General features: G+C 41.5%; 2 protein-coding genes and 1 pseudogene across 5 annotated transcripts in view; 1 reads left to right on the top strand and 2 right to left on the bottom strand.

Moving 5' to 3' along the window:
• PCID2 (PCI domain containing 2) overlaps window positions 1–10,257 on the bottom strand; it is a 48,274-nt gene extending 38,017 nt beyond the window's left edge. Inside the window, exons 1-3 of one of the 3 annotated variants that reach the window (XM_069094085.1) lie at window positions 10,049–10,144; window positions 4,645–4,807; window positions 3,646–3,735 (exon numbers count right to left, since the gene is read on the bottom strand). In XM_069094085.1, coding sequence (XP_068950186.1) covers window positions 3,646–3,735; window positions 4,645–4,740 — 186 coding nt within the window. In that variant the 5' untranslated portion in view covers window positions 4,741–4,807; window positions 10,049–10,144. Of the gene's footprint in view, window positions 1–3,645; window positions 3,736–4,644; window positions 4,808–10,048 lie in introns of all 3 variants that reach the window. The other 2 variants (XM_069094087.1, XM_069094088.1) reach the window with 2 other exon arrangements.
• LOC138165761 (small ribosomal subunit protein eS1-like) lies at window positions 922–1,817 on the bottom strand (annotated as a pseudogene).
• Window positions 10,258–10,904: 647 nt separating the features above from the next.
• Window positions 10,905–24,918, top strand: part of CUL4A (cullin 4A) — a 66,780-nt gene continuing 52,766 nt past the window's right edge. The window contains exons 1-2 of one of the 2 annotated variants that reach the window (XM_069094084.1): window positions 10,905–10,935; window positions 13,616–13,731. In XM_069094084.1, the coding sequence (XP_068950185.1) occupies window positions 10,920–10,935; window positions 13,616–13,731 (132 nt within the window). In that variant the 5' untranslated portion in view covers window positions 10,905–10,919. Of the gene's footprint in view, window positions 10,936–11,780; window positions 12,087–13,615; window positions 13,732–24,918 lie in introns of those variants that run through there. The other variant, XM_069094083.1, reaches the window with a different exon arrangement.

Genomic DNA, 24,918 nt, shown 5'->3' with positions numbered 1-24,918 from the left:
ATAAGTTAACTTTGATGTGACAATAAAAAATCTAAGTGGTAAAAAGGGATTGTATTGGGAGAAGAGGAAAGGTGGAGGCAGACAAGGGTAAATTATACCACATGAAAAAAGCACAAAAACTTATTACAGTAGAGGGAAAGAAGGGAGGGAGATGAGCATTATTTGAACCTTACTCTCATCAGATTTGGCTCAAAATGGGAATAACATGATCACCTAGGTATAGAAATCAAACCTACCCTATAGGAAGTAGAAGGGGAAAGGGGAAAGAAAAGAGAGCATATATGGAAGGGAGGGAAGAAGTAGTAAAGATAAAGGGGAAGAAAAGGGAGGGGGCTGTTAGAAGGAAGGGCAGACTGAGGAAGGCGGTGGTTAAAAGCGAAATTCTAGCAAGAAGGGAAAGGGAAAAAGGAAAGAAAAGCATGAACGGGGAAAATCGGAGGGAGAGAAAGACACATGGTAATCATAACTATGAATATGAATGGGATGAACTCAATTACTATAGTAATCTACTATTTGATAAATCCAAAGACTCCGACTTCTGGGATAAGAACTCACTATTTAACAAAAACTGCTGGGAAAACAGGAAAATACTCTGGCAGAAAGTAAGCATAAACCAACATCTTACACACTATACCAAGATAAAGTCGAAATGGGTACATGATTTAGACACAAAGACTGATACTAAGACCAACTAACTTTCTAGATGATGTCAACGGACTATAAATTTCACAAGCCTACCTAACCATTCTCTACTAACCAACACATCCTGTCATGAACCCAGAAAGAAAAGAAAAATTTTAACCTGAATCTGAAGTAAGGAAGTATTTTAAACTGTTTTTTCAAACCCTGGAATATTCAAATTCTTCTCAACATCTTATTCTACTGTTTCAGGGAAGCTATGAAGAAAAACTCCTCCCCCCCTTTTTTTTACAATGATAAATTTTTATTTTTCAACCTTTAAAAGTTCTTATTTTAGACAGATTCTTGAACTGGTGGTTCATAGCCATCAGCCCTCTCTCTACCTTCATGCCTATTTCATCTCCTGAAGGTTTTCCATAGCCACCACCTTCACCATGCAGTTCCATTAGCTTTCCCAATTCAAATTTGGGCTTCTTGAGCATCTTGACTTTTTGGACAAATACATCATGGAGAGAGTAAATGGACTGGCAAGCCTTTTCTATGTCTTTTCCAATGCTGTCTGGTATCAGTTTATTGACAACTTCTTTCAAGTCATTTGTCTGCACCTCTCAGGTCATGATTTCCATCATTTTCTTACGAATTTGACGGACCTGTTGGTGCTGGGCATAAGAGGTCTTACGGATCTGGTTGTTGCGCTTTTTGGTAAAACCAACACAAAAGAGGTGGAGCAAGTACCCATCAGTAGTTTTGACATCAACATGGGCTTCAATCATGGTCTGCCACTTTTTCACCATGGAGCACATCTTGTCCCGGATAAGGTCCACTCCATGGAAATTAGTCAAAAAATTTTTACCCTGAACATCTTCAGTAATTAACTTGAACTTACGAAAAGCAACCTCATCATTCTGCAGATCAGCAAGACTTACTTCAAAAACTTGACCCTCGAGACCATCACAGGCAATTTTTGTTCCTTGAGTCCTTGTAACCAGTGTCTTGCCAATATTTCAAATGTTGAACATAGCTTTTTACCTCATACCAATCCTTCTTCGAAAATGGATCAACCACTTTCTTCTTGGCTCCTTTTCTACCGCCTTTGGTGAGGTGCTTATTCTTGCCCACCACCATGATCCCGCTCTGAAAGCCAAAAGGCTGAAAAAGCCGAAAAACTTCCCTTTTAAGGAAACCTGACACTTTTGACAGCTTCTCCAACCAACAAAACATGACATAAATTTGTTCCCCATGACCTGTAAACTCTGGTTTACAGACAGTGGAACCTACTGGCAAAATGTCATCTTTCGAATAGGGCTCTAGTTGCTGGAATACCCAGGCATAGAGAAAAGAAGTTGAGTGCTGTAATGGTAATAAAAATTTGAAGATTTTCCCTGCCCCTTAATAAGCCTAAATTGAACTTGAGGGCCTTTCCTGATTTAAAAATATACTCTGCCCCCAATAGGCTGTATGTGCTCACATGAAGCCTGTGGTGGGAGACTTGTTTTTCAGGAAGGCACAACTTTTGTTACTTTGTAGTCAAGTGAGTAAGGAGGGTTGTGATATTCTCTGACCCTGGAGAAGGCTATAAATCCCTCTAAGGTAAGGTTTTGCTTTGGGATTCACTTTGGGAGGAGTTGTATGATTTGGCCAGATGAGACTCAGGGCAGCTGTTGAGTTCCCGCCCCCCATGGCTTTGAAAACCCAGATGCTGGTGCTTCTCTCTTGGTGACTAACTAGGTATGGATGTAATGGTCAGACAGCTAGAAGCCCTGTCTGCTTAACTGTTATTTTCTCTGTATTTTTGTCCGATTGTAACTTCTGTTTGTATTCTCTGAAGTTCAGGGTGCTGACTTTTTCCCCTGAATTAGGTAAATGATATATGTTCGTTTGATTAAAGTAAGACTGTTAACCCTTTTTGAGTGCTTTCCTTTAGAACAGCAGATCAAAGAACCTGTGCTAGCAGCCATCCTGGGTGTGCTAGGGTGCTTGCTGCTACAAGTGCCAGGAGACAAACTTCTGGGTTCTTCAAGATTTCCTCTATGCCAGCTATTCTAATGGTCAAGAATGGAGGTGAAGTGTACAAGGAACATGGGGCAATGCCAAATGTAAGTACGTACTTCAGAATACTAAAACTCCTACAAAATAAACATTAACTACAAGTTGAAGATTACAATTCTATCAGGTATATCTCCAATGGTAACTACTAATATGTATACTGTGTTTTATATTTTTTACATAATTATGTTACAAAACAACATTTACTTGAAAGTGTGTATGACAAGTGTTTCCATTTCTGAATAGGACAATTGAGGCACTGAGGTGAAATACCTTACTAAAACTATTCAAGGAACAAGCTAGAAGCAAACCAGGATTCAACGGAGGTCTTCTGACTCCTAGTCAGGTGCTCCTTACATTGTCTCATTTAAGGCCACGTCTTAGTCCCTTCCAAATGAAATTTTTAGTTTAGTCATTTGGAAATTTCCCCCTTGCCCCTATCTTCATTTACCTCTAATGCTACAAATGGAAAGAATTGAGGAAATAGGGTTTAATTTTGAAAAGTTGAATTGAATTTTACCCAACTCTTTTATATATGTTCTACTGAAATAACAGAGCTTGATTTTTTTAAAGTAAATTAAAATTATATTTGCATATTTATTCTGTAAATTTAAAGAAACTTAGGGTTAAGAAACCAGAGATAGCCCAGTACAATGGAAAGAGCACTGAAATTAGAGTCCAGAAACAGGGGTCTGAATATACCAGTCACATTATTTACTGTGTGATACTGAGTATACTGCTTAACCTCTCTCATCTATAAAATTAAAAGGTGAAATTAAATGACCACTGTGAACCTTTTCAGGTCTATGATCCTATGAAACAAGAACTCTGAAATTATGTAGTCAAAAAACTTTTGATATTTTCACATCTGAATCGTAATCCTTTTGTTTGTATTCAAATTCTGAACTTCCCTTAATGGCTGTACTATATTTTTTTTCCCTCTAAACATATTTCACCTACCTGAAGCCGGGGATTTGCAACATGAGGATGCTTAAAAGATACCAACTCTGCACAAGATAATCCATCTCTGGTGTCAATTGCTTCATATACCTACCAAAATTAAAGGAAAAAACACAAATGAAAGAAGAATCATACAAATTGTTGTTACACATCGCAAACTATTAACTTTTCTATCAGATAGACATCCCTAATTAACTACTATTAAATTAATTTTCTTAGCAAGAATTCCTTTGAAACTCGTTCATGTATTCAATAAGTTTTACTAAGCAGCTACTATGCATAGAGGGGTATGCTAGGAACTGGAAGAGATGAGACATGTTGCTTTTCCTCACAGAACTAATAGATAAGCAGCGGGATAAGGCACACACAGAAATAACTATAATCAGAGATAACATTACACACACGATAAGTCCATCTGAGAAGACAAGGTCCTGTGGTGGAGCAGGTGAGAGGCTTCATGGGAGATGCCGGTTTTCAGTTACACTTTTTAGGATGAACATGGATTGGAGGACAATGAGGAGGGAGAGGAGTCCAAGGAGTCCAAATACCAAGGAGGTATTTACTGGCCTAGGAATTACTCCAACTACCAAGAGCACCCAATTATTTTGGGATAAGGCCAGTGTGACAGTCAAGTAATGGGCATTTTAAGTGCCCACTATGAACCAGATACTGCTAAGTGCTAGGAATTCCTCCCCTCCAAAAAGAGGTAAAAAAAAAAAGCCCCTCCATACTTTCTGTGGAGCTCATAATGAAAATGACCCTGTACAAACAAGATACGGAAAGGGTAAACGGCAGATAGTCTAAGAGAGGAGGTATGAAGGTTAGAGAGAACCAGGAAAAGCTTCTTTTAAAAGATGAGGCTTTAATTCAGACCTGAAAGAAGGAAACTGGCTGGGGGTGGGGGTGAAGAAAAGGAATGTAACAAGCCTTTATTTAGCCCCTACTATGTGCCAGGTACTAGGCTAAGCAACTTTAAAAAATATCTCATTTGATACTCACACAACAACCCCGGGAGGCAGGTGCTATCCCCACTTCATACATGAGAAATTGAGGCTGAGGAAGATGAAATGACTTGTGAAGTGGCCGTGGCTGCATTTGAACTCAAGTTCTCCTGACTGCAGCACACTTATCGGTGCTCTAACCACTGTGCCACCAGCTGCCTCTGGAAGCAGAACCAGGTAAAGCTTCTTGTACTCGGTAAGACTCAAAAGAATCTGTCAGTTATCAACTAACTTTTAAAAATGTAATAAATACTTTATAATATACCTAAGATGAGAAGGGAAGGGGCTGAATAGGAAAAATATCTTCCTATCAAATTTCTCTGATAAGAGTTTAGTATCGGGGGCGGCTAGGTGGCACAGTGAGCAGAGTGCCAGCCCCAAAGTCAGGAGGACCTGAGTTCGGATACGGCCTCAGACACTTAACACATACACACACACCCCAACTGCCCTCCAAAAAGAAAAAAAAGTTTAGTATCCAAGATACATAAAAAAGCATGTATATATACATATGTGTGCATATGTATATATGCATGTGTGTATGATTAATTCCCCAATAGATAGTCAAAGGATAGGAACAGAATTCTCAAGACTTACGAAGTATTCACAACTACTTGAACGAATGTTCCGAATCACTAATAAGAGAAAAATGCAAATTGAAACCACCCTGAGATTTCACCTCACACCCTGCAAATTAGGAAAAAAAAAATTGGCAATAGTCAATGTTTGAGGGTTGTGGAATGACAGGCATGTTGGTGGAGTTGGTACAACCATTTTGGAGAGCAATTTGGAATTTTATAAATAAAGTATCTAAAATGTCCCTACCTTTTAAACCAGAGACTCTGTTACTGGACTTACACCTCAAACAATCCCCAAAACACTTATAACAGGCACTTTTTGTAATAGCAAAGAATTGGAAACAAGGTAGATACCTATCAATTAAGGAATGGCTAAACAAATTGTGGTCTAGGAATATTATTACTGTGCTATAAGAAATGATGTGAAAAAAAAAATTTAAAAAAAAAGAAATGATGTGTCATGATGAATACAGAGAATCATGAAAAGATAAATGTGAAATGATGCAGAATGAAATAAGCAGAGCCAAGAAAACAATAAACACAGTAACTATAACAATGTAAATGGAAAGAACTATGCACCAAAAAAATCAAAAAGAAATGTTAACAAAATTATAAAGCTCAAGGAAGACTTGAGTGTTATACATTGTACATTTTCAGATTTTTCAAAGTATTAATCAGTTGTGCTGATTTTTTTTCCTCTCTAGAAAATGCTATTTGTTATATAGGATGGCTGTTGGGGAGAGGGAAGGGAAAGGATATTTAGGATAGCAAAGATAATATAAGGAACAAGATGTTAAAAAAAACACTTTTATTTGCTATTTTGTCGTAAACCACGCTCGATAGCTATAAATCAAGTTATGTCACTATCATGGTCAAGAATAATGCTCCATAGCTAAAAATCATGGAACATCATCTCTGATGCATCAAACTGCGTGTGGTTGCTCCAAAGAGGAATAAAGAAATATACTGAGGGAAATAATACAGTACATTACCAAATTATGACCTGTGCATAAAAAGTGGTATCAAAGATATTATCCAGAAAAAAAAGTGGCATAGGTATACAGGAAGACTGAACAAACATCCTGAGTGCTGCATTGATACACACAAAATATTCAAAGAGCTAAAGTCAGTTGGTCAATAAACATGTATTAAATGCTTGCTATGTGCCAGGAATTTTCCTAAGCATTGAAGAAACAAAAAGAGTCAAAAGACCTATAGGAGCTCAATTGAGATAATGACCATCAGGAGGCAGTAACGGGAGCTCCTTCCCCTCTAAAAAAACAAAAAAGAAAAAAAAAAACCCTTCTCTAAACAGATCTACAAAACATGACAGATCAAATTTTGATAGTGAAATCCAAGAAAAAGTCACAATGAGTCATCATTCCAGCCCAATTCAACTGAGAAAGAGAAGTTTGCAGACAATGGAAAGAGGGTCTGGCCAGGAGCACTCCTTCATGGAGCACTTCAACACCCAGAGAAGAGACTGTGCACAAGTGCAAGAGGAGGTCCCAGATGGGTATCATCCACTATCCACTTCCGAGTCACACATCTAGGGCACACTGAGGAGATGACCTGCACCCAGAGTGACATTCTTTGGTAGAGAAGAGGCTGTATGTCTTAGGCTTATACAGAGAGAGAAGAGTCAAGTTTAGAAATAAGCAGCAGTTGCATTGCTCAGACCCCAAGATCAGATTAGGATTATCAATTCTAGCTTCTAGCCCAGTCTGAAGCCTGTAAAGGAATAACCAGGGAAAGAATTTGAGACCAAAGGAGAGCCTACACTGTCCCCCTGAACCAGCAGTAGTCTACTACTGCTAAGACCCTAACCCAGGTCAGGAATTTGCAGACCTCAAATCAATCAAATTTTGTGCTGGATCAAACCACTTTGGAAGCACCAAGCTGTCCCTGACATTATGGACACAGCACTCAATATCCCAAGAAAGGTGCAGCAAGACCATCCTAGACCTTCCCTCTAGTGCTGCTCAGAGCCCAGCCCTAACATCAGGTCTGAAGAAAACAGACTGGAAGATTGAGCAAACAAAAGAATGCCACCATGAAAAGCTATTATGATGGGGTGGCCAGGTAGCACAGCGAGTAAGAGCACCGGCTCTGGTATAGGGATGACATGTGGATCGAATCTGGGCTCAGACACTTATTACCCACCCAGAAACACCTGGCCTTGTAACCTTGAGCAAGTTACTTAACCCCAAATGCTTAGGGGAGGCCAGGTGGCTCAGCAAGTAAGAGCACCGGCTCCAGCGTTGGGACGACCTGGAGATCGAATCCCGGGCTCCGTGTAAGCTTGAGCAAGTTACTTTAACCCCAATTGCTTAGGGGCAGCCAGGTGCAGTGAGTAAGAGGCCCTGGCGGCGCTGGTTCCAGCCTCAGATACTCAGCACCCACACAAAAAAAATAACTGGCCATGTAAAAAAAAAATTATATATATATAAAACTTTATGCTTCCTTCACTGAATGACAAGGGGAGAAGTGGAAGGAAATGCCAAACTGGAAAGAAAAAAAAACAGATGGTTATCATTTTAAAAAAAATTACTACCAAAATGATCTAAACACACATCAAGGGTATGTAGTATATTTGCAAATCCTTGATAAAAACAAGAAAAAGGTTGATTGTGCAAATAATTTTCTAAAGTAGAGCAGTCACACAACTGTGAAAAATATGTCAAAAATATAAAACCCGACTGTTTACTGAACCAACAAAAAAATCATTTGACCCAAGAAGCAAATGTTAACATCATACAAGATTCCTTGATATAATTAGAGATAACATTAATAATCTGTTGTCTTTCAATATCACCTGAGGATAGGAAGGACAGGAAGACATCCTCACAGAAGGTATTTGTTACTGTCATGGACAATACGCTAGCTAGGGTCTAGAAGAGAGTTTCTATAGATGGGTTGGGTGCTCCTGTTTGGAGATGTTGTGCTGGTTGCAATAAATCCTAATTACTACTGGGCCTCCTCAATGACATCCACCACCATTCAAACTAGGCAATCAACAGAGGGAAAACCAAAGGATGAATCCCTATTAGCCAGACTATGTCACACGGGTGAAGGGGAAGTCTATTTAGTCTATCAGAGCATATCTATGTATCTCTAACTCTGAGCTATCTAGAACAAATAATCATAACTGGTCCAGAATTGAATGGAATACACAAGTTGAACTGCACTTGGGAAATTGCAATGGACTCCCAATGATCCCAAGCTGCCCCTGACACAGACAAAAAAATCTTACTAACATTAATCAAACATTTAAATGCCTACTATGTGCCAGGCATGGAATGCTAAGTGCTGGAGATACAAAGACACAAAACAGCCCCTGCCTTCAAGGAACATGTATTCTATGGAAGGAAACCACATGTATAAACATATACAAAATAAATAAAAGGTCATGGTGGGATGTTGTATCAGAAAAGGCCTAGTGTAGGAACTTGAACTCAATTCTGAAGGAAACAATTCTAAGATTTGGAGATGAAGAAATAGTACACTACAGGCACAGAAAAGAGCTGGTAAAAAGAATGCTGTATGTGAGGGACAGCAGGTAGATCAGTTTGTTAGGACCAGAGTGCACAAAGAAAAGGAATGTATGGTATTAAGCCTGGAAAGGCACCCTCTATGACAGTAGCTCTCAGTCTTTTTTGGTGTCCCTTCAGTAGTCTAGTGGAGACTACTAAGCCCTCCTTGGAAAACATTTACATGTATAAAACGCATAGGATTACAAAGCGAACCAGTTATATTAAAATAAAGTTATCAAAGTATTTTTTAAAGTGGATGACATCATAGCATACTATTTTTCTCATGTAGAAGTTTCATATTTGATGGTCAAATCAGGAATGAGATATTTATTGAATGAAAGAATGTCAGAATTGAATGGGACCTCGACTCTCTTATCTGTTCTAGGTGATTCTCCTGCTTTCCGGTTCAGTGTTCAATACAACGAAAATAAAGTAGGATAATGTCCCCTTGATTTTCATTACCTGTAGCTGACAGTGCTGGTTGCAATTTAATACAAATAAAACCTGTGGCCACTTCCATATAAATGGTCAGATATATTTGTTCAGTACTAAAGACAAAACACACATGTACAATAAGGATACTCGATAGCTTAAAAAAAAAAAGCGCAGAACTTCAGGTTAATAAAATAACTCCTGCTCAATGATACAAAAACAGTGCTTCTATAAGAAATGACAAAAGCAGCCAGCGCAGAGTCTGTGTGAGAAGACAGACCTACTAACAACCTACTGGTAGAGCAACCAATTAGGTCCAAAATGTTCTGAAAAACAAATTGGAATATGCAAAAACAAAATCAGCAAATCCTTCATTCCTTTTGACCAGGTACTGCTACTGCTCACTCGTTACAGACCAAAGCATTCCCGACAACAGCGCTTGATGGCATTAGGTGAAAACCTTCCGTCAGTTGGGGCACGGAGCGTGGGAATGCACCGGGCCCTCACTCACCGAGGGCGAGGCGGGCGGACAAAGAACGCCCACTAAGGCACAAAGGAAAACACAAGGAACTGCCTCAAGCTTCAGCCCCACAGCAGAAGCAAAGACTAAGTCCTCGCTTCACCCCATTCCCGCAAGGCCATCTGCTCTTGACTTTCTGGAGGTGAGGAACCCCGCGCGGGGTCGCCCAGGAAGCCACGGCGTCCCAGCAGCCGCTGTCCCGAAACCCTCAAAAGAGAGGCTCGCGGGGGAGGGGGGGGGGGGGGGGATGAAGCATCAGCCCCGAAGGGAGTGAGGAGGGGGAGCCTCGGCGGCTACCCCGCCCCCCCGGCCCAGTTAGGATTCCCCGAGCTCGGAAGTTACCTGCTGTAAATACTGGTTGATGGTGATGTGCGCCATGAAGGGGACGACTCTAGGAACACGGGAAAGGTTTCTCGGCCCGGTCGAGGAAGGGGAGTGGGCGGGGAACTGAGAGACGGCAACGGCTGCGGCCCAAACCACAGGTCTGTAGCACGAACTTAGTTCCAAGAGGCCGGGGTCAAAGGTTACGTGTGGGACGGACGTCACTTCCTCCGACGCGGCTCCTGGGGAGGCCCGCCTTTTCTTGCTTTACTTCGGGAGATCTGCTGCGCGCGCGCGCTTCTGTCTCTGCGGGAGTCTGAGCGTGTGGTCCGGGACGGGAGATGTGGTGGGAAGTGGGGAGTGATGGGCTGAGGATAAGGGCGCCACCACTTAGGTGGGGGAAGCGGGAGGGGGAGGGTCTCCACACTCTTCTCTGGGGAGTGGGGCCGGAACCACAGATCGCGGCTGCCGGGGCGGGTAGGAAGAGGGACCGAAGGTTTCCTTTGTGGAGCCTCTTTGGGAACGCTCAGGGACCGCAGTTTTAGGGTTGGGTCAACCTTAAGGCTGAGGTACCAGCCATCCGACGCCGCTTCTGAACCCGACTTGTGAATTAAATTGTTTTTTAGATGACATTGTGTAATGCTTTTGTGACGAAACCTGCGGTCTTACAAAGGGCGCTTCCCTCTGGTCGCCCCACCTCTACGTCACCGGAATGGCGGCCGCCTGAGGGGCGGTCCGGCCTTTGGGCGTGCCCGGCGCTACGGCTACCCCGGCGGGTCGTTAGGAGGGGCCCTTCTTAACCATCCTTGGCCTTTCCACCACCGGCAGGCCACCCCCACCTACGGGGTGTTCCCGCGTGTAAAGCACACCGTCCCCCGCCCTAAAGGCTGAGATGGAAACACACAATGGTCGCTGCGAAGAACAGGGCGTCCGGAGCGGTCGCACCTGAGGGAGGGGAGGGCGGGAGGAAGAGAAGGGGGAGGGGAGGCGGGCCAGGTGAACAATAGGAAGTGTGTGTGGTGTGTTTGTGTGTGCGCGAGCGCGCGTGTGTAGGAGGGGGAGCCCGACGGTTGAGGTGGGCACGTGGGAGGCCGGCTCGTGGGGCGTCGTGCGGAAGTCACCCGGGCTGGTGGGGGGGTGGGGGTGGGGAACCTGTGTGTTGGGGAAGGGGAGGAAGCCGAGGAGTCTGGCCTCTCGGGGGTCCGTTGGAAGCCGCGGGCTTCCTCCCCGTCGGCTGCTTCCTCCCACCTCGACGCCCTGAGGCCTCTCAGCCCCATTACTCCTGCTCTTCTGAGAAGAAGGAGGTGCCACCTTGTGAGAAGGGCCAGACCCAGCCAAAAGTAGAGGCAGCCGGTGGGGGCAGGGAGGCGCCTCGGAGGTTTCTGCCTCCGGGAGAAGCAGGCGGAGGAAGAGAAGGGGGGCGGCGGCGGGAGGAGACGAGGCGCTCCGAGTCGGGCGGCGTAGACCCGGGGCTAGCAGGGGCCCAGTCAGGGCCGCACCTCGCAGCCGGGCGTTAGAAGCGCCGGTCACTTGAAGCATCTAGGGAGAGGTGGGGGGGGAAGGGACCAGTGGGACCCGCCCCCTCCCCCACCCTCCTTGCTCCCCCTCCCCCCAGTGGTCTCCCGGAGGAGATTGGTTGGAACTCCCTGAGCTGTCCCTGGCCGGGGCCTAGTTCTCACCTCCGGAGGAGGGACCGGGGCACCGGGCGGGGGGAGGAGAAGTAGGCGGAGAGACCGGGGCATTGGGGGAAGGAGGAGGAGGAGGAGGAGGAGGAGTAGGAAGCGAGACCGGGGCCGCGGCCGGAGGAGGAAGAGGAGGAGGAGGAGGAGGGAACGGGGCCCCGGTGGGGGGGGGCGGAGCGGCCGCCGCGGGTTTGTTTTCTCGGCAGTAGACATGGCAGACGAGACCCCCAAGAAGGGGAACTTTTCGGCTCTCGTTGGACACACCAATGGCCTCACGAAACCCGCTTCCCTGGCGGCAGCCGCCGTCGCCACGAAACCCGGGGGGGGCGGGGGCAGTGGCGGCTCCTCAAAGAAATTAGTGATTAAAAATTTCAGAGGTAGGTAAGTGTGTGCAAACGAGGTGAGGGCGCGGAGGGAGGCGGGCGGGGAGGCCGGCGCGGGCCGCCGGGCCCTGCCGCGTCTGGGCTGCTCCCCTTTCTCCCCACCCCCCCAGGGCCCCGGGGGAGGGGGGGTTGTTTCTTTCCGACTGACCCGTCCCCTCTCCCCTCCCCCACGGCGCGCGCCGCGCCGCCTCGGAGGCGGGGATCCGCGAGGGTGTCAGCGTGTTTTTTTTTCACGGGGGGAGGGGGGGAGTGGCGTCCTCCCCCTCCCCGGGCGGCGGCCCGCTAGCTCGGCTCGGCGTTGCCGGAGGATTCCCTGAGCTGCATGACTTCAGCGGCAGCCAATGGGGAAGGGGCTCCGAGGAGGGCCGCCGCCTGCACGCGCTGCGGTGACCTTTGGTGACCTCGCTCCGGCGGCCGGGGCCCTCCCACTCCTGTGCGCGGGCGGAGAGAGAAGCCTGCTCTGCCTTTCTCATTGTCCGAAATGACCGGAGCCGCCGGGAGGTTCCTCCCGTGGGGCGCGGACTGCAGCTCGGGCAGCCCTTCCGTAGGTGTAGCCTCCCCGGGACCCTCAGAAACGTCCGTGGCAGGCTTGGAGTCTCCCCAGTGACTGCGGCGCGGCGCAAGTTACTTCCCAGGGTAGAGAGAGACGCGCCTTGTCCTGCCGAGGCTCTCGGCGCTTAGATCGCGCTCACCACTCCTTAAGAGGACGCTTCACTTTTTTAAACTGGTCTGACTAGCCTAAAAGCTTCTGTAGCGAAACGAGCACTGTGCTGTGTGCTTTGGATGATAGGATTTTTGTCAAATGCGTCTTTAGCAGTTTTGGTCACGTAGAGTTGGTTAGTGAGCCTAAACACCACAGATTGGATTCTCGTCTATAAAGGTCTGTGACGGAAAGGTGTAGGGAACGGTTGACCTTGGAGTCCTTTCGATTGCAGCGTCTGATACGTACTAGAAATGGGACCATGGACCAGTTATTCACCTTCTCAGGGTCCTAGAAACGCTCGAAAATTTTGAGGGTTGCACCTGGGAAGGGAATTTGTACATTAGGAGTTCCCAACCGCAATGAAATTACCACTCCTCCCAGACAAGTATCATCCAGTAGTGTTAATAAGTATCACTATAGCAGAAAAACAGTATATAGTGATTCACCTTTCTACTGGCTTATACAAATTAACCATAGTGTTAGGAAATCAGCCTATTTAATGTGTAATATATATTATCAATGGAGTCGAGATAATTTATCTACTATTGAACATATTTAAAATAAGTACTTAAATTTTGAGTGCTCATTACTTGGAGCCCAGTGATGTTTATCTTTAATAAGTAAGCTTTCTTAAATAAGACACACCGTAAACCTGCATTTTGCTTGTTCTTAACCATGTTATTGCTAGATATATTTATGAAGCTGATTTCTGTGTTAACCTAACATGCCCGTTGTTTTGAAGGCACAGTTTGTTATACTTTTTTTAAATGATTGGTTATAAGCAAGCTATTTTCCTTTTATTTTGTATCCGGCTTTACAGACAGACCGAAGTTGCCAGATAATTATACTCAGGATACATGGCAGAAACTTCATGAAGCAGTTAGAGCCATACAAAGTAGCACCTCCATTAAATACAACCTTGAAGAACTCTACCAGGTAAGTGCTTAAATGACAGTGGGCAGTGTTTTGGAAGAATGTTGGTACTTGTTAAATTGAGAATGTCAGATTTTCTTCTACTTTCAGAAGGCTTAGGCTTGATTAGGAGAGTATTCTGTTTTTAGTGCCAGCTCTTGAAAGCTTCATTATTCTGATAACTGGGTGAGTGAGCAAAACTCTTCAAATTCCCATTTTCACTCCCAAAGTATAACCGTAAAAGGTAAATTTTATCATGACCCGAAAAGATCTTATTCCTCTTTCAGAGATATACTATAAATAAGCCCTCTGAACAAATATAAGGAGTCTGAGATTTTTCATTGTATTTGGTGCATAAGTGGTTGGAGTCTTTTGTTGAGGTGTGAACGTTGGCAATGGATGATATTTTAATTTGGAGAAGAGATTATTCACTATCTTTTTTTTTTAATTGTGAAGAATTCATTGTCAACTGTCTTAAACAATTGGAAGAAAGTAGATTTTAAGGATACCTGTCTTACATACTTTACCTTTACTGTGGTTTTTATTTTTCAGGCCTATGATGCTCAGATCTAATGCAAAGCTCCTTTTCCTGTTTAGTAGGATACCTAGCATGATCTTGCTGGTGATGTCTCACAAATGATATAGAACTCATTTGGAACCTGCAGATTGCCTACATAGGGGTAAATTCTTTTTATAGTGCTGCATGATTGTGTTTTTATTTCACTTTTAAGTATTAAAATCAAATACTTTTTAAAAAATTTTAAACATGCAACATTGTAAAAAAAACCATATGTGGAGATTGTCCTAAGTCAGTAGGCAAACTGTAACTTCCACGTAACTTTGGAAACAAAAATGAAGTCACCAGCAGGTAGCATTTCTAGGAAGACTTTGGGTTGTGTCAAGATCTAGATCTTAACAATAACATCCCTCCTGAATAAACCATAACTGATAAGTAGGATATCCCTAAGCATTCAACCTATGATTCTAAATTCTTTGAAGTAATTACCTTGGAGCTATCCTATGAACATTCTACACCGTTGCATGAATTTGGCATTGTGGTGTGGAGTAACTCCAAACGTGAAATTTCTTTTTTTTTTTTTATTTTATTTATTTACTTTTGGTTTACAACATTCAGTTCCACAGTCCCTTGAGTTTCAAATTTTCTCCTCTCTTCCCCCCCCTCCCCCAGCGGCATACAATCACATATGGCATCTACAAACACCTTCACATTAAACATTAGTCGGGTTGTGAAGAAGGATTATAACCAGTGGAGTGAACAGTGAGAGAGAAGGGACAAAACAAAACAAAACAGAACAGAACAGAAAAAAAAAGAGCAAGTAGTTGGCTCCACTCTGCATTCAGACTCTGGCTCTTCCTCTGGGTGAGGACAGCCCTCTCTATCATGAGTCTTTTGTAGTTATCTTATAACCTCGCATTACGAGAGGAGCCAAGTCTGTCCAAGTTAGTCATCACACATATGATGTGTCTGTAATTGTGTACAAAGTGCTCCTGGTTCTGCTCTCCTCACTCAGCATCAATTTATAGAAGTCTCTCCAGGCTATTATGAAGTCTGTTTGTTCCTCATTTCTTATAGCACAACATTCTTCCATTACATGCATATACCACAACGTGTTCAGCCATTCCCCAATTGATGAACATCCCCTTGATTTTCAATTCTTTGCCACCACAAAAAGAGCTGCTAGAAGTATTTTTGTACTGCTTGGCCCTTTTCCCACTCTATGATCTCCTTGGGATATAGCCCTAGAAGTGGCATTGCTGGGTCAAAGGGTATGCACTTATTTATAAGCCCTTTGGGCCTAGGAACATGGAATTTCCTGAAACTCACCAAAGTATAGCAAGAGGAGATGGAAATCTGGATGGATACTGTCCAATACTCCTCTCGCAGTCCCATGAAGAGAAGACCCTTAATGGATAATAGTTTATGGTTTTCACTTTTGTCTTTGTATCTCTAATACTAGCACAGTTCCTGCCACACAGTATGTGTTTAGTAAATGTTTATTGATTGATTATAAGAGGTGTCCCTTCATATTTCCAATGGATACTGACTGTAGTCTAATTTGTTTGAAGAGAAGTAGGAATCTCTTTTGAGCCCCTATGCAGAGTCAAACTGGTACTCCAGAAGCACTTGGAGGAAATGCATGAATGCTTCTCGCGTAATGTGGGTTTAGCTGTAATGCAGACCTTTAATACGGACTTTGAGGATTGTAAAATATCAGGGCTCCTGTATATTTGTTTGTCCCAGAGTATTTTATGAGCATGATGAGGTCACAGTTGACACAAAACATTTTTAGCCTATGTTGAAAATAATTTTTTTCTGTCATCTAATAATTCTTATTAGTAAATTTAGATTGTAGGAGTTATTTACACCACCTAAAATTTAGCTCAAGTTATATTGAAGATAAAGTTATTTCAAGTCTTCTTAATTATTTCAGGGATCCCTGATTTTATCTTTGGATCCCAGTATCATTCCAACACTAATTCAATTCTCTTTAGTGTAGATAAACTTCCAGAGTTGCTCTGGCCAAAAAAAAAAAAAAAAAACCCAAACCCAAAAGACTTCATTCCTCAACTGTCTTTGATAATTAGTTTCTTCAAACATAGCTAGATAGACCCTCAGGTTACAGTTTACCAAACCTTCGCATTTGAGTAGAGAGATTATGAAACCCTGGTTCACCTGACCTACAATGATGCTTTGAGGTGAGACTTTAGTGGAGGATTTTTTTAAGCTCACCAAGATAAAATACGGTATTAATTGTATGTCGGGGGTATGTGATACTCCGGTAAGAGTAAATTTTTGCTTTGAAAACTCATTAACAAGCAGCTACTCAGTACCTACTACATACTTGGTCAGCTTTTTGTATACTAAGTCTTCATTATTTGAACTATACTTTAAAGCTATACTGTTTTTATTCCTGTTTGTCAAGTCCTTAATTTATAAGTAAATCTTACCAGTCTTGTCATTTAGTTTCTATAATAAATAAATATATGTGTGATATAGGTTCCAATATAATGTGATTCATCATATTAATTATTTGAATGTACAGCAGGTCAAGTTATCCCATGGAGAAAAGGGGAACTTGCCTGAGAACTCTAATCTCTTGTTTCTCAGGAATTCCTTCACTTAACATAAGTAGTTTGTAATTATACTTTGTCACTGTTTCATGTAAGATCATTCATATAACTTTTCATAGCTATGGCAGCTCTTTTTAGATTTTAAGTATTTTTGTATATTGCCAGCATAAATACACTTGCTTTTAATTGATGTTTGATTGTTGATATTTGATGCCTGTCCAGATTGCTTGATCTCAAAATTGGTGACAAAGAAATATTGAATGTTGTTTCAAATAGATAGTAGCATCACTTGCCATAATTTGAAAGGTAGTGAACTAGGCATCTGATAGTCATTTACCCAACACTGAAGAAGAATTCCAGGTACTGAAAGTTCCCCTGAATAACTGGAGTGAGTTTTGGCCAGGTATTCTTATTATTCTGAAAAGAAGCTACGCTATTGTAATTCATAAAGGACATTCCAAACAAGTCCATTTTCTTGAATTTAACATTAAATTATCAACAGAATTTGCATACAAAATAATTTTAAGGTGACTTGATCCTCTTAAGTCCCACTATGGTTCAGAATCAAAATTGATTCAGGTCCATAATTTTATTAAGATGATTGGGTTCTGTGAGTAAAGTGCTGGCCCTGGAGTCAGGAGGACCTGAGTTCAGATCCAGCCTCAGACAATTAACACAAAAAAACTAGCTGTGTAACCTTGGGCAAGTTACTTAACCCCAATTGCCCTCCAAAAAGGCAAAAAAAAAAAAAAAGATGATTGGGTTCTGAAATGGGTATTCTGAAACATTACAGAGTATAGAAAGAACTTTTTAATAAAGTCCTACATTCTCTGAATTATCAAGAGGTGAGGCTTATCTCATTTTTCTGCATTCTCTGCAAAGATAACAGTAAGTTAATCATCATTTTATGTGTTTCTGGTTGCTGTGCTATACTTGCACTGACCCAGTAGCATGCCCTGTGTTGGGATGGTGAGAAATTTATTCACATGCCTGTTATGGAGAAAGTTGTGTCCATAACTTTATTTTTGTACTTCTGAATAATATGGTGCTCACACCTATCACATAAATCACTCTGTTTTTCTCTGTGAAGACTGATGAGGCATTTTCAGAATCATTAATTCACAAAGGCTTTGAGATTAAATGGCCAGTTTGTTGATTGACAATGCTTGTAATTTATCGTGTGTGTGTGTGTGTGTGTGTGTGAAAGCAGTTCTTTGTGTAGCAGCAGGCAATATTCCTCTCTGTTATACTAAATCTTGTTGACATAATTATTAGCTATATCTTGTATTATTCATCATCAGTGGCTGCTTAACATTGGTCTTTATTAAAGTATAACCAACCCAAGGGAAAAACCAGGTCAGTTAAGATACTTAATTCAGGGGCGGCCAGGTAGCACTGGCTCCAGTATTGGGATGACCTGGGGATCGAGTCCCGGGCTCAGATACTTAGCACCTGCCCAGAAACACCTGGACGTGTAACCTTGAGCAAGTTACTTAACCCCAGTTGCTTAGGGGCGGCCAGGTGGCTCAGTGAGTAAGAGCACCGGCTCCAGTGTCGGGATGACCTGGGGATCAAATCTGGGCTCAGATACTTAGCACCCACCCAGAAACACCTGGCCGTGTAACCTTGAGCAAGTTACTTAATCCCGATTTCTTTAAAAAAAAAAAAAGATACTTGATTCAGTGTTTCAGGATCAAGTTGGATACTGAGACTCCAGACTCTGTCATGTATTTGAATAAGTACATTCAGGGAATTTTCTGAATAGTACGTTGATTAGGATCAGTTTTCTCTAAAGAGGAAAGTTTGAAAGGCTCTCAAGAAAATTTTAGCGATAATTTAAGGGAGACCAAACTGCCTTCTTGGTCTTTCCAAAATTGAAACTGTTATTCTCTTATTTTCAGTCTTCCTAAATTTCTTAAGCTTCCTGCTTAGTTAAAGTGTTTATGGCAATCTGGAAAAAGAATATTTCTAAATTAGCAGTCCCTAGATCTAATAAGGTTTTGCTTGTTTTTGTTTCATAAAAGGAAATTTGAAGAAAAGGTGATGAAAATGAGCAGTTTACATTAATTGGGACTTGTCTGGCTCCCCTAGCGTTAAGAAGACCCATTTTGGACAAAGCAGTCTTAGGTGACAAACTCAGCTTTAGTAAGTCCAGGACAAAGACTCCACATTTTAGAGCAGAGACAGCTAATGACAAAACAACTCATGTCGATGTACTGCTTTAAGTGCCTAAATCAAAACAACCCTGTGAGGTGGGTAGTGGAAGTGACTTTATTCCTACTTTCCACATGAAGAAACGGATGCTCTGAGAGATTGAATCACTTGCCCTTGATTGGTTACTGTCTGGGGCAGAATTCAAATCCAGCTCTTCTGACTCCTGCTCCCTCTAAGTTCGGTCTAGTGAGTTAACTTTAGACTTTTATATTTTCATGCACAATAGAGATATATCTAAATACAGTAAAAGGCTATGCCAGTTTTTTTTGACTGTTGGGTTTGTCAAACAAGATCATTAATAACTCTCATGTGATAATGACTGTAAAGCCATGTGAGAAAAGAGAGAGTGAAGAGTTATGGATGATGTCGAACTGAAACTAAGGAGAGAGACAGGCTGTTTGTTTTAACTCTGGGAGTTTCATTATACAGATCACGATTAAACCCATGTTAGAAGCTGATGAGGTCATTAAGCAGGAGAGTAGAGATAAAAAGGGTCTGGAACAGAACGAGGGTATACTCACTGTTAGGGTACGTGATATGGGGAATGACGTGAGACTGAGGACTGATTGGACAGGAGGTAGAAACACCAGGAGAAAAATGGTATCAAATAGAGAGGTCTTGAAAGTCTTAGGTTGGAGAAAATGCCATCGGATTTAGCAGTAAAAGAGACAACTGTTTACTTGGCTGACTTGATGTAATCAGAAACTTAAGTTGCAAAGGATTGAGAAGAGGAAGTGAATAGACAGTTTTGGTGTTTTATTTTAGGAATTTGGCTAGGAAAGAGGGAATGGTGGGGTCTGATGATGGATTGTAAGGATGGGGAAACTGGGGTAATATCCTAGACTGTGGAGAGACAAAGATAAATAAATGAAATTATTACCCTCAGGGAGTTTATAATTTAACTATGATATACCATATTTTGCATATGTTCATTGATTTAACATTATGTACCCACAATGTTCAAGGCATTGTGCTAAATAATGGGCATCAAAAGACAAAAATGAAATGTTTCCAGCTCTCAGAATTCATATTCTACTATTCTGGGGATAATATGGCATGTACAAATGTAAGATGGAGAATTAGAAGGTTAAAGGAAAGGTCAGACAAAATGCTACAGCAATATTCGAAAACAAGATCGCTCTAGGGAATCATGGGAAATCTTTGTGGAGAAAGTTGCTTCTGAGGTATAAGAAATGTGAAAGGTGGCTTATGACTACATGCCTACTCCAGTAGAACACTTAAATTTTTTCCATACCAAATAGTGATCAATAAATCCATTGAGAAAGTACAGTGACTCTTTTCTACCCCAGAACTGCACCGGAGGTCTGCCAGAAGCCTGAGAGCAATAAGAAAGGAGGCCCCCAAGCAGTGAAATCATTGATAAAGCAGGGGAGTCAGAAAGATGACTTAGGATCAGTTTTCTCTAAAGAGGCCTACCCCAGGCCTAGGAGGCTCACTAGTACCTTGTCCTGAGATGCCAGAGAGAAACCTGAAAAGCTAGTGTTGTGAACCTCCAAGATTCAGGGGGCTGTAACTCAGCAGGTGGAGTCGGTGCAGAAACCTAGGAGACACAAGGTGACCTTGTTACCCAGAAGTATGTTGGGGACAGAGACTGGTGCCAGTGCAAAACCCCAATCCAGTAACTAAAGGAAATATTAGTAGATCAAAGAAAACACCAACTTGGGTCAACAATTAACTATAAATGAAAAGATCTCCAAAAAGACCAAGAACCAGCAACTCTTAGTTGTAAGTAAAGATCCCCTCCCCCAAGAAAAGGATGAATTTACCACAAGTACTACAAGAATCCCTGGGAAAAATGAAATAAAAACTTAAGAAAACTGGAGGCATAAATGGCTTAGAAGAGAACATGGTAAACCTTATCCCTAAAACCTTAACTAGACCAGACAAATCAAGGACTAAAAAAATAGAAGAAAATATAAGATATCTAATGTAAAAAACAACTGACTGAAAAAAATGGAGAGGTGATTTAAGGATCACTTGGACTTCCTGAAAACCATGTTGTTTTTTAAAGTTTGCACTGTTTTAGTCATCATAAAGCATTTATTTAGTGCCAACTGTGTGCTAAGAGCTGTGCTTTACACATAGTATCTCATTTGTTCTTCATAACAAACCTGGGAGGTAGTTGCTATTATCCTCATTTTACAGATGAGGAAACTGAGACAGAGGCTAAGTGTAACTCGGGTCTCCCTGACACCAGGCCTAACACTTTATCCAGTGCACCACCTATTTCAGAAATCATAAAACTGCCTGCCTCTGTTAGAATCAGAGGGAAAAGTAAAGGTAAAAAGAAAAGCACACGTTGATGACCTCATGAAAAAAACTCCAAAGGGAGAAGTACCGGGTATGTCATAGCCAAAATCAAAAGCTGCAACATAAAACAAAACAAAAGCCATCTCGAAGGCGTTTTAAGAAAATACAAGCCCACTTAAGACCTAGTTATAGAAAAGAGTAGATCTTGGAATGCTACTCCAAAACGCAGAAGATAAAGGCTTGGAACCAGCGATAACTTCCTCATTCAAAGCTGAGTATAATTGTAGAGAAGAAATAGATTGGAACCCTTTCAAGCATTTCTAATGAGAAGACCAGAGCCCAGGAAGATCTTTGAAATACATAAAAGTCAAGAAAACATGGAATGGAAAATTTGTTTGAGCAGTTGGAAGAGACCGTACGATGGTACAGGTTTAACATACCAGAAGGGAAAGAAAAATCAAACCGAACTCTTTAACTTTTAGTCTGAAAAGATAAGAGTCGCCTGTAGGAGGGCACTGTAATATGTTCAAAACATGAAACTTTTGGAAAATTATTAAATATTCTTGTTATATATATGTACAAATCTGAAAAACTTATTCTAGTAGAGAAAAACGTGGTAATCTACTAAAAATTTTTTCAGTGATAAAAGTAGTATAGATAGTGAAAACGAAATTTCTAAGACCCTAAAGCTAAAGTCAAAGAAGAGATATTTACAGGCCCTCTATTAAAATGGTAAACGAGGGGTATCTAGGTGGCGCAGTGAATAGAGTACCGCCCCTGGAGTCAGGAGGACCTGAGTTCAAAACCGGCCTCAGACACTTGACACACTAGCCGTGTGACTTTGGGCAAGTCACTTAACCCCAATTCCCCCCCCCCCAAAAAAAATGGTGAACAACTAACATTTTGAAGACCAAATGAACAAAAGTAAAGGAGCAGCCTAAAAAGCCAGTGTTCAGAGTGACCAAAAACTACAGAAATTACCAAGAAATTTTCAATGATAGTCACAAAGCTTGTGAAGTTTTGGGGGCATGTCATTCAAGATCCATTTCTTGGAATCATATATGAACTTTAAAAATGTTTTTTTAAATTATCAAGCATTTAACTTTTTCCCTTCTTAGCTTCCCCTTCTCCCTGCCCCCCCCCCCAAAAAAAACCCTTTGTAACAAATAAGCCAAGTCAAGCCAAACGCGTTACCCTAGTTGCTGTGTCCAGAAACCTGTCTCATTCTACACATTACTCTCCTTAACTCTTGGTCAGAAGGGGGGTAGTAGCATTTTTCACCATAGGTCCTTTGGAATCATGGTTCATCATTTCATTGCAGAGTTCTAAAGTATTTCTAAATTGTTTTTATCATGTTGATAAAATTTAAATTGTTCTCCTGACTCTGCTTACTTCATTCTATTTTAGTTCACAGAAGTCTTCCCAGATTTCTCTGATACCATTTATGTCTTTCAGCACAATTTAGGCCAGGGTCATTACTGTCCAAACAAACTATGGTTGGTGACAAATGCATTCCCATATGTTACCTCTTTCTGATCTTCTAATATTGGCTATTGAGTATAAAAAAATATCAGGGTGCGGCTAGGTGGCACGGTGAATAGACCACAGGCTCTGGAGTCAGGAGGACCTGAGTTCAGATCTGGCCTCAGACACTTAACACTAACCATGTGACCTTGGGCTAGTCACTTAACCCCAGTTGCCCTGCCTTTCCCCCTCCCCCCCCCATGAAAAAAACAAAAACAAACAACCGTCAGTTTATAGGAGCTGTAGAAGACAGGATAGGATCCTGTTATAGGCTTACCAGAGCTCCCTGGGTATGTGATCCTTTTTTCTCTTTTTTGCCTCCCATCTTCTTCATCAGGAAAAAGAGCACAGCCTCTTTTTCTTACAACCTCATCCTTCCCCATTACCAGCCTGTTCTGTCTTTTTACCCAAAACACTCATACATGGTACATGGATAATCTTCAGGTATTAATATTAATGAACCCTAATTTATGAATGCAGTGTAGTTTGCTCCAATTTATTTTTTTTCAAATGACAAAACATACCTTTAAATATTCTACTTGTAAGGATGAGAGTTATCTTTTGCCCAATGACAAAATGTAGTCCAAAGAGATAATGCTGGTCTTGGTAGATAAGAGAATCCCTTTGAAATTAATTTGACTGGATTAAAAGGGAAATAAGAATTCATATTAGTCTTTGCAAATCAAGAAAAGCCATATTATCATGAGTTAGGGCTAACAGTACTGATTAGGAAGAGTTGTACTAAGGTAAGAAAAGCAGATAACTTTTAATACTTTGATGGATCTAGGGTCTCTAATGTGGGCATTCTCTTCCACGATGCTTAATCCACTCATCTCCTCTTATCCTGACTTACTCATTCCCTTCTGTAATTACTCTACAAGGAGTCCATCCAACATCCTGGTTAGAGCCCTTCCTCTACTTCTCTTGACATTGTGTAGCTATAAATTTAGCATTAAGTTGGTTGTCAGTTCTCTTTGCACATTTAACATCTTTTCTCTGTCTCTGATGCTTTTATATTTTGCTTTTCCTTTGTTTAACCAACCCCATCCCAATTTCTGAATTTGTTTAATGCTTTTATTGGAATGAGTTGGTCCTTATAAGTACCTAGGGAACAACTTATAAATACTTTTGCTTATCCAAGGAATGTATTTAATTATTGTATAGTTAAACATTCCATATCATGATGGAGATTTTATTTCTAAACATTAGATTGGGAGCAAATCAGTCTATTTGAGAGCCTACTATGTGCAAGGCACTATGCCAGATTCTATGAGCACATAAAGAAGTAGTTATGTTCCTGTGAAAAGACTACTAAGAATTCAGTAAGTGTGCTGAGTGATATGAGAAATAGGATAATTGCCATTAAAATGCTAGTACTTGCATAGACACTGCAGAAATCACTTATGTCTCTCCCTGTTTCATAAGCTTCAAAAGGTATTTTCCAACTCCAGTATTTTGATACTACAGATTGATATGGTTTTTCCCCCTAGTTATCACAAAAGTTGTCCCCCAAATTGTTCACCTCCAAACAGAATAAATTTAGTGTAATTTAATTGTTAATTAAATATTTGTAAGTAGAACTTTGAGTAGGGGGGAAGATTTGTAAATCTCTTTAAAGATAAAAATATTACAACTCACATGATGGGTCGTTGTTTCTTTAAGATATATTCTTGGCTACCAAACTACATTACTTCTATATCAGTGCATTTTGAAGAAGAAAATGCAGATACCCTGCCCCCTGCCTTCAGTTGAGGTTTGCCTCAGTTTATGCCAGTAATGAATACTCTACATATATTTTGCAAGGGATGCATTATGTAATATTCTTGTGTAATTCATTAATGACCTATAGGAAGGGAAATTCTATAGCCTTTTTGTAAGTTTACCTTTGGTAGAAGAATTTAATGGAAGTTTTTTGCTGACTGCATTTGATAAAAGAGCAGTGTATATAATGTGTCAGAGGCATATATGTGCAGAACTCGATAAGATTCTCTTAGATCAATACAAGATGATAACTAGAAAAAATCTGAGATTGTAAAACAGCGTAAGTGATTTAGATGAATCCTTTATAATGAGTTTAAAACTCACTGAGCAATCCAAAAGATGAAATAG

The sequence above is a fragment of the Petaurus breviceps genome, unplaced genomic scaffold (assembly GCF_028583685.1).
Source record: "Petaurus breviceps papuanus isolate PSGF00001 unplaced genomic scaffold, PetGlider_PUasm1.0 214, whole genome shotgun sequence".
NCBI classification, from domain to species: Eukaryota; Metazoa; Chordata; class Mammalia; order Diprotodontia; family Petauridae; genus Petaurus; species Petaurus breviceps.
This window is presented reverse-complemented; position numbering and strand designations above follow the sequence as displayed.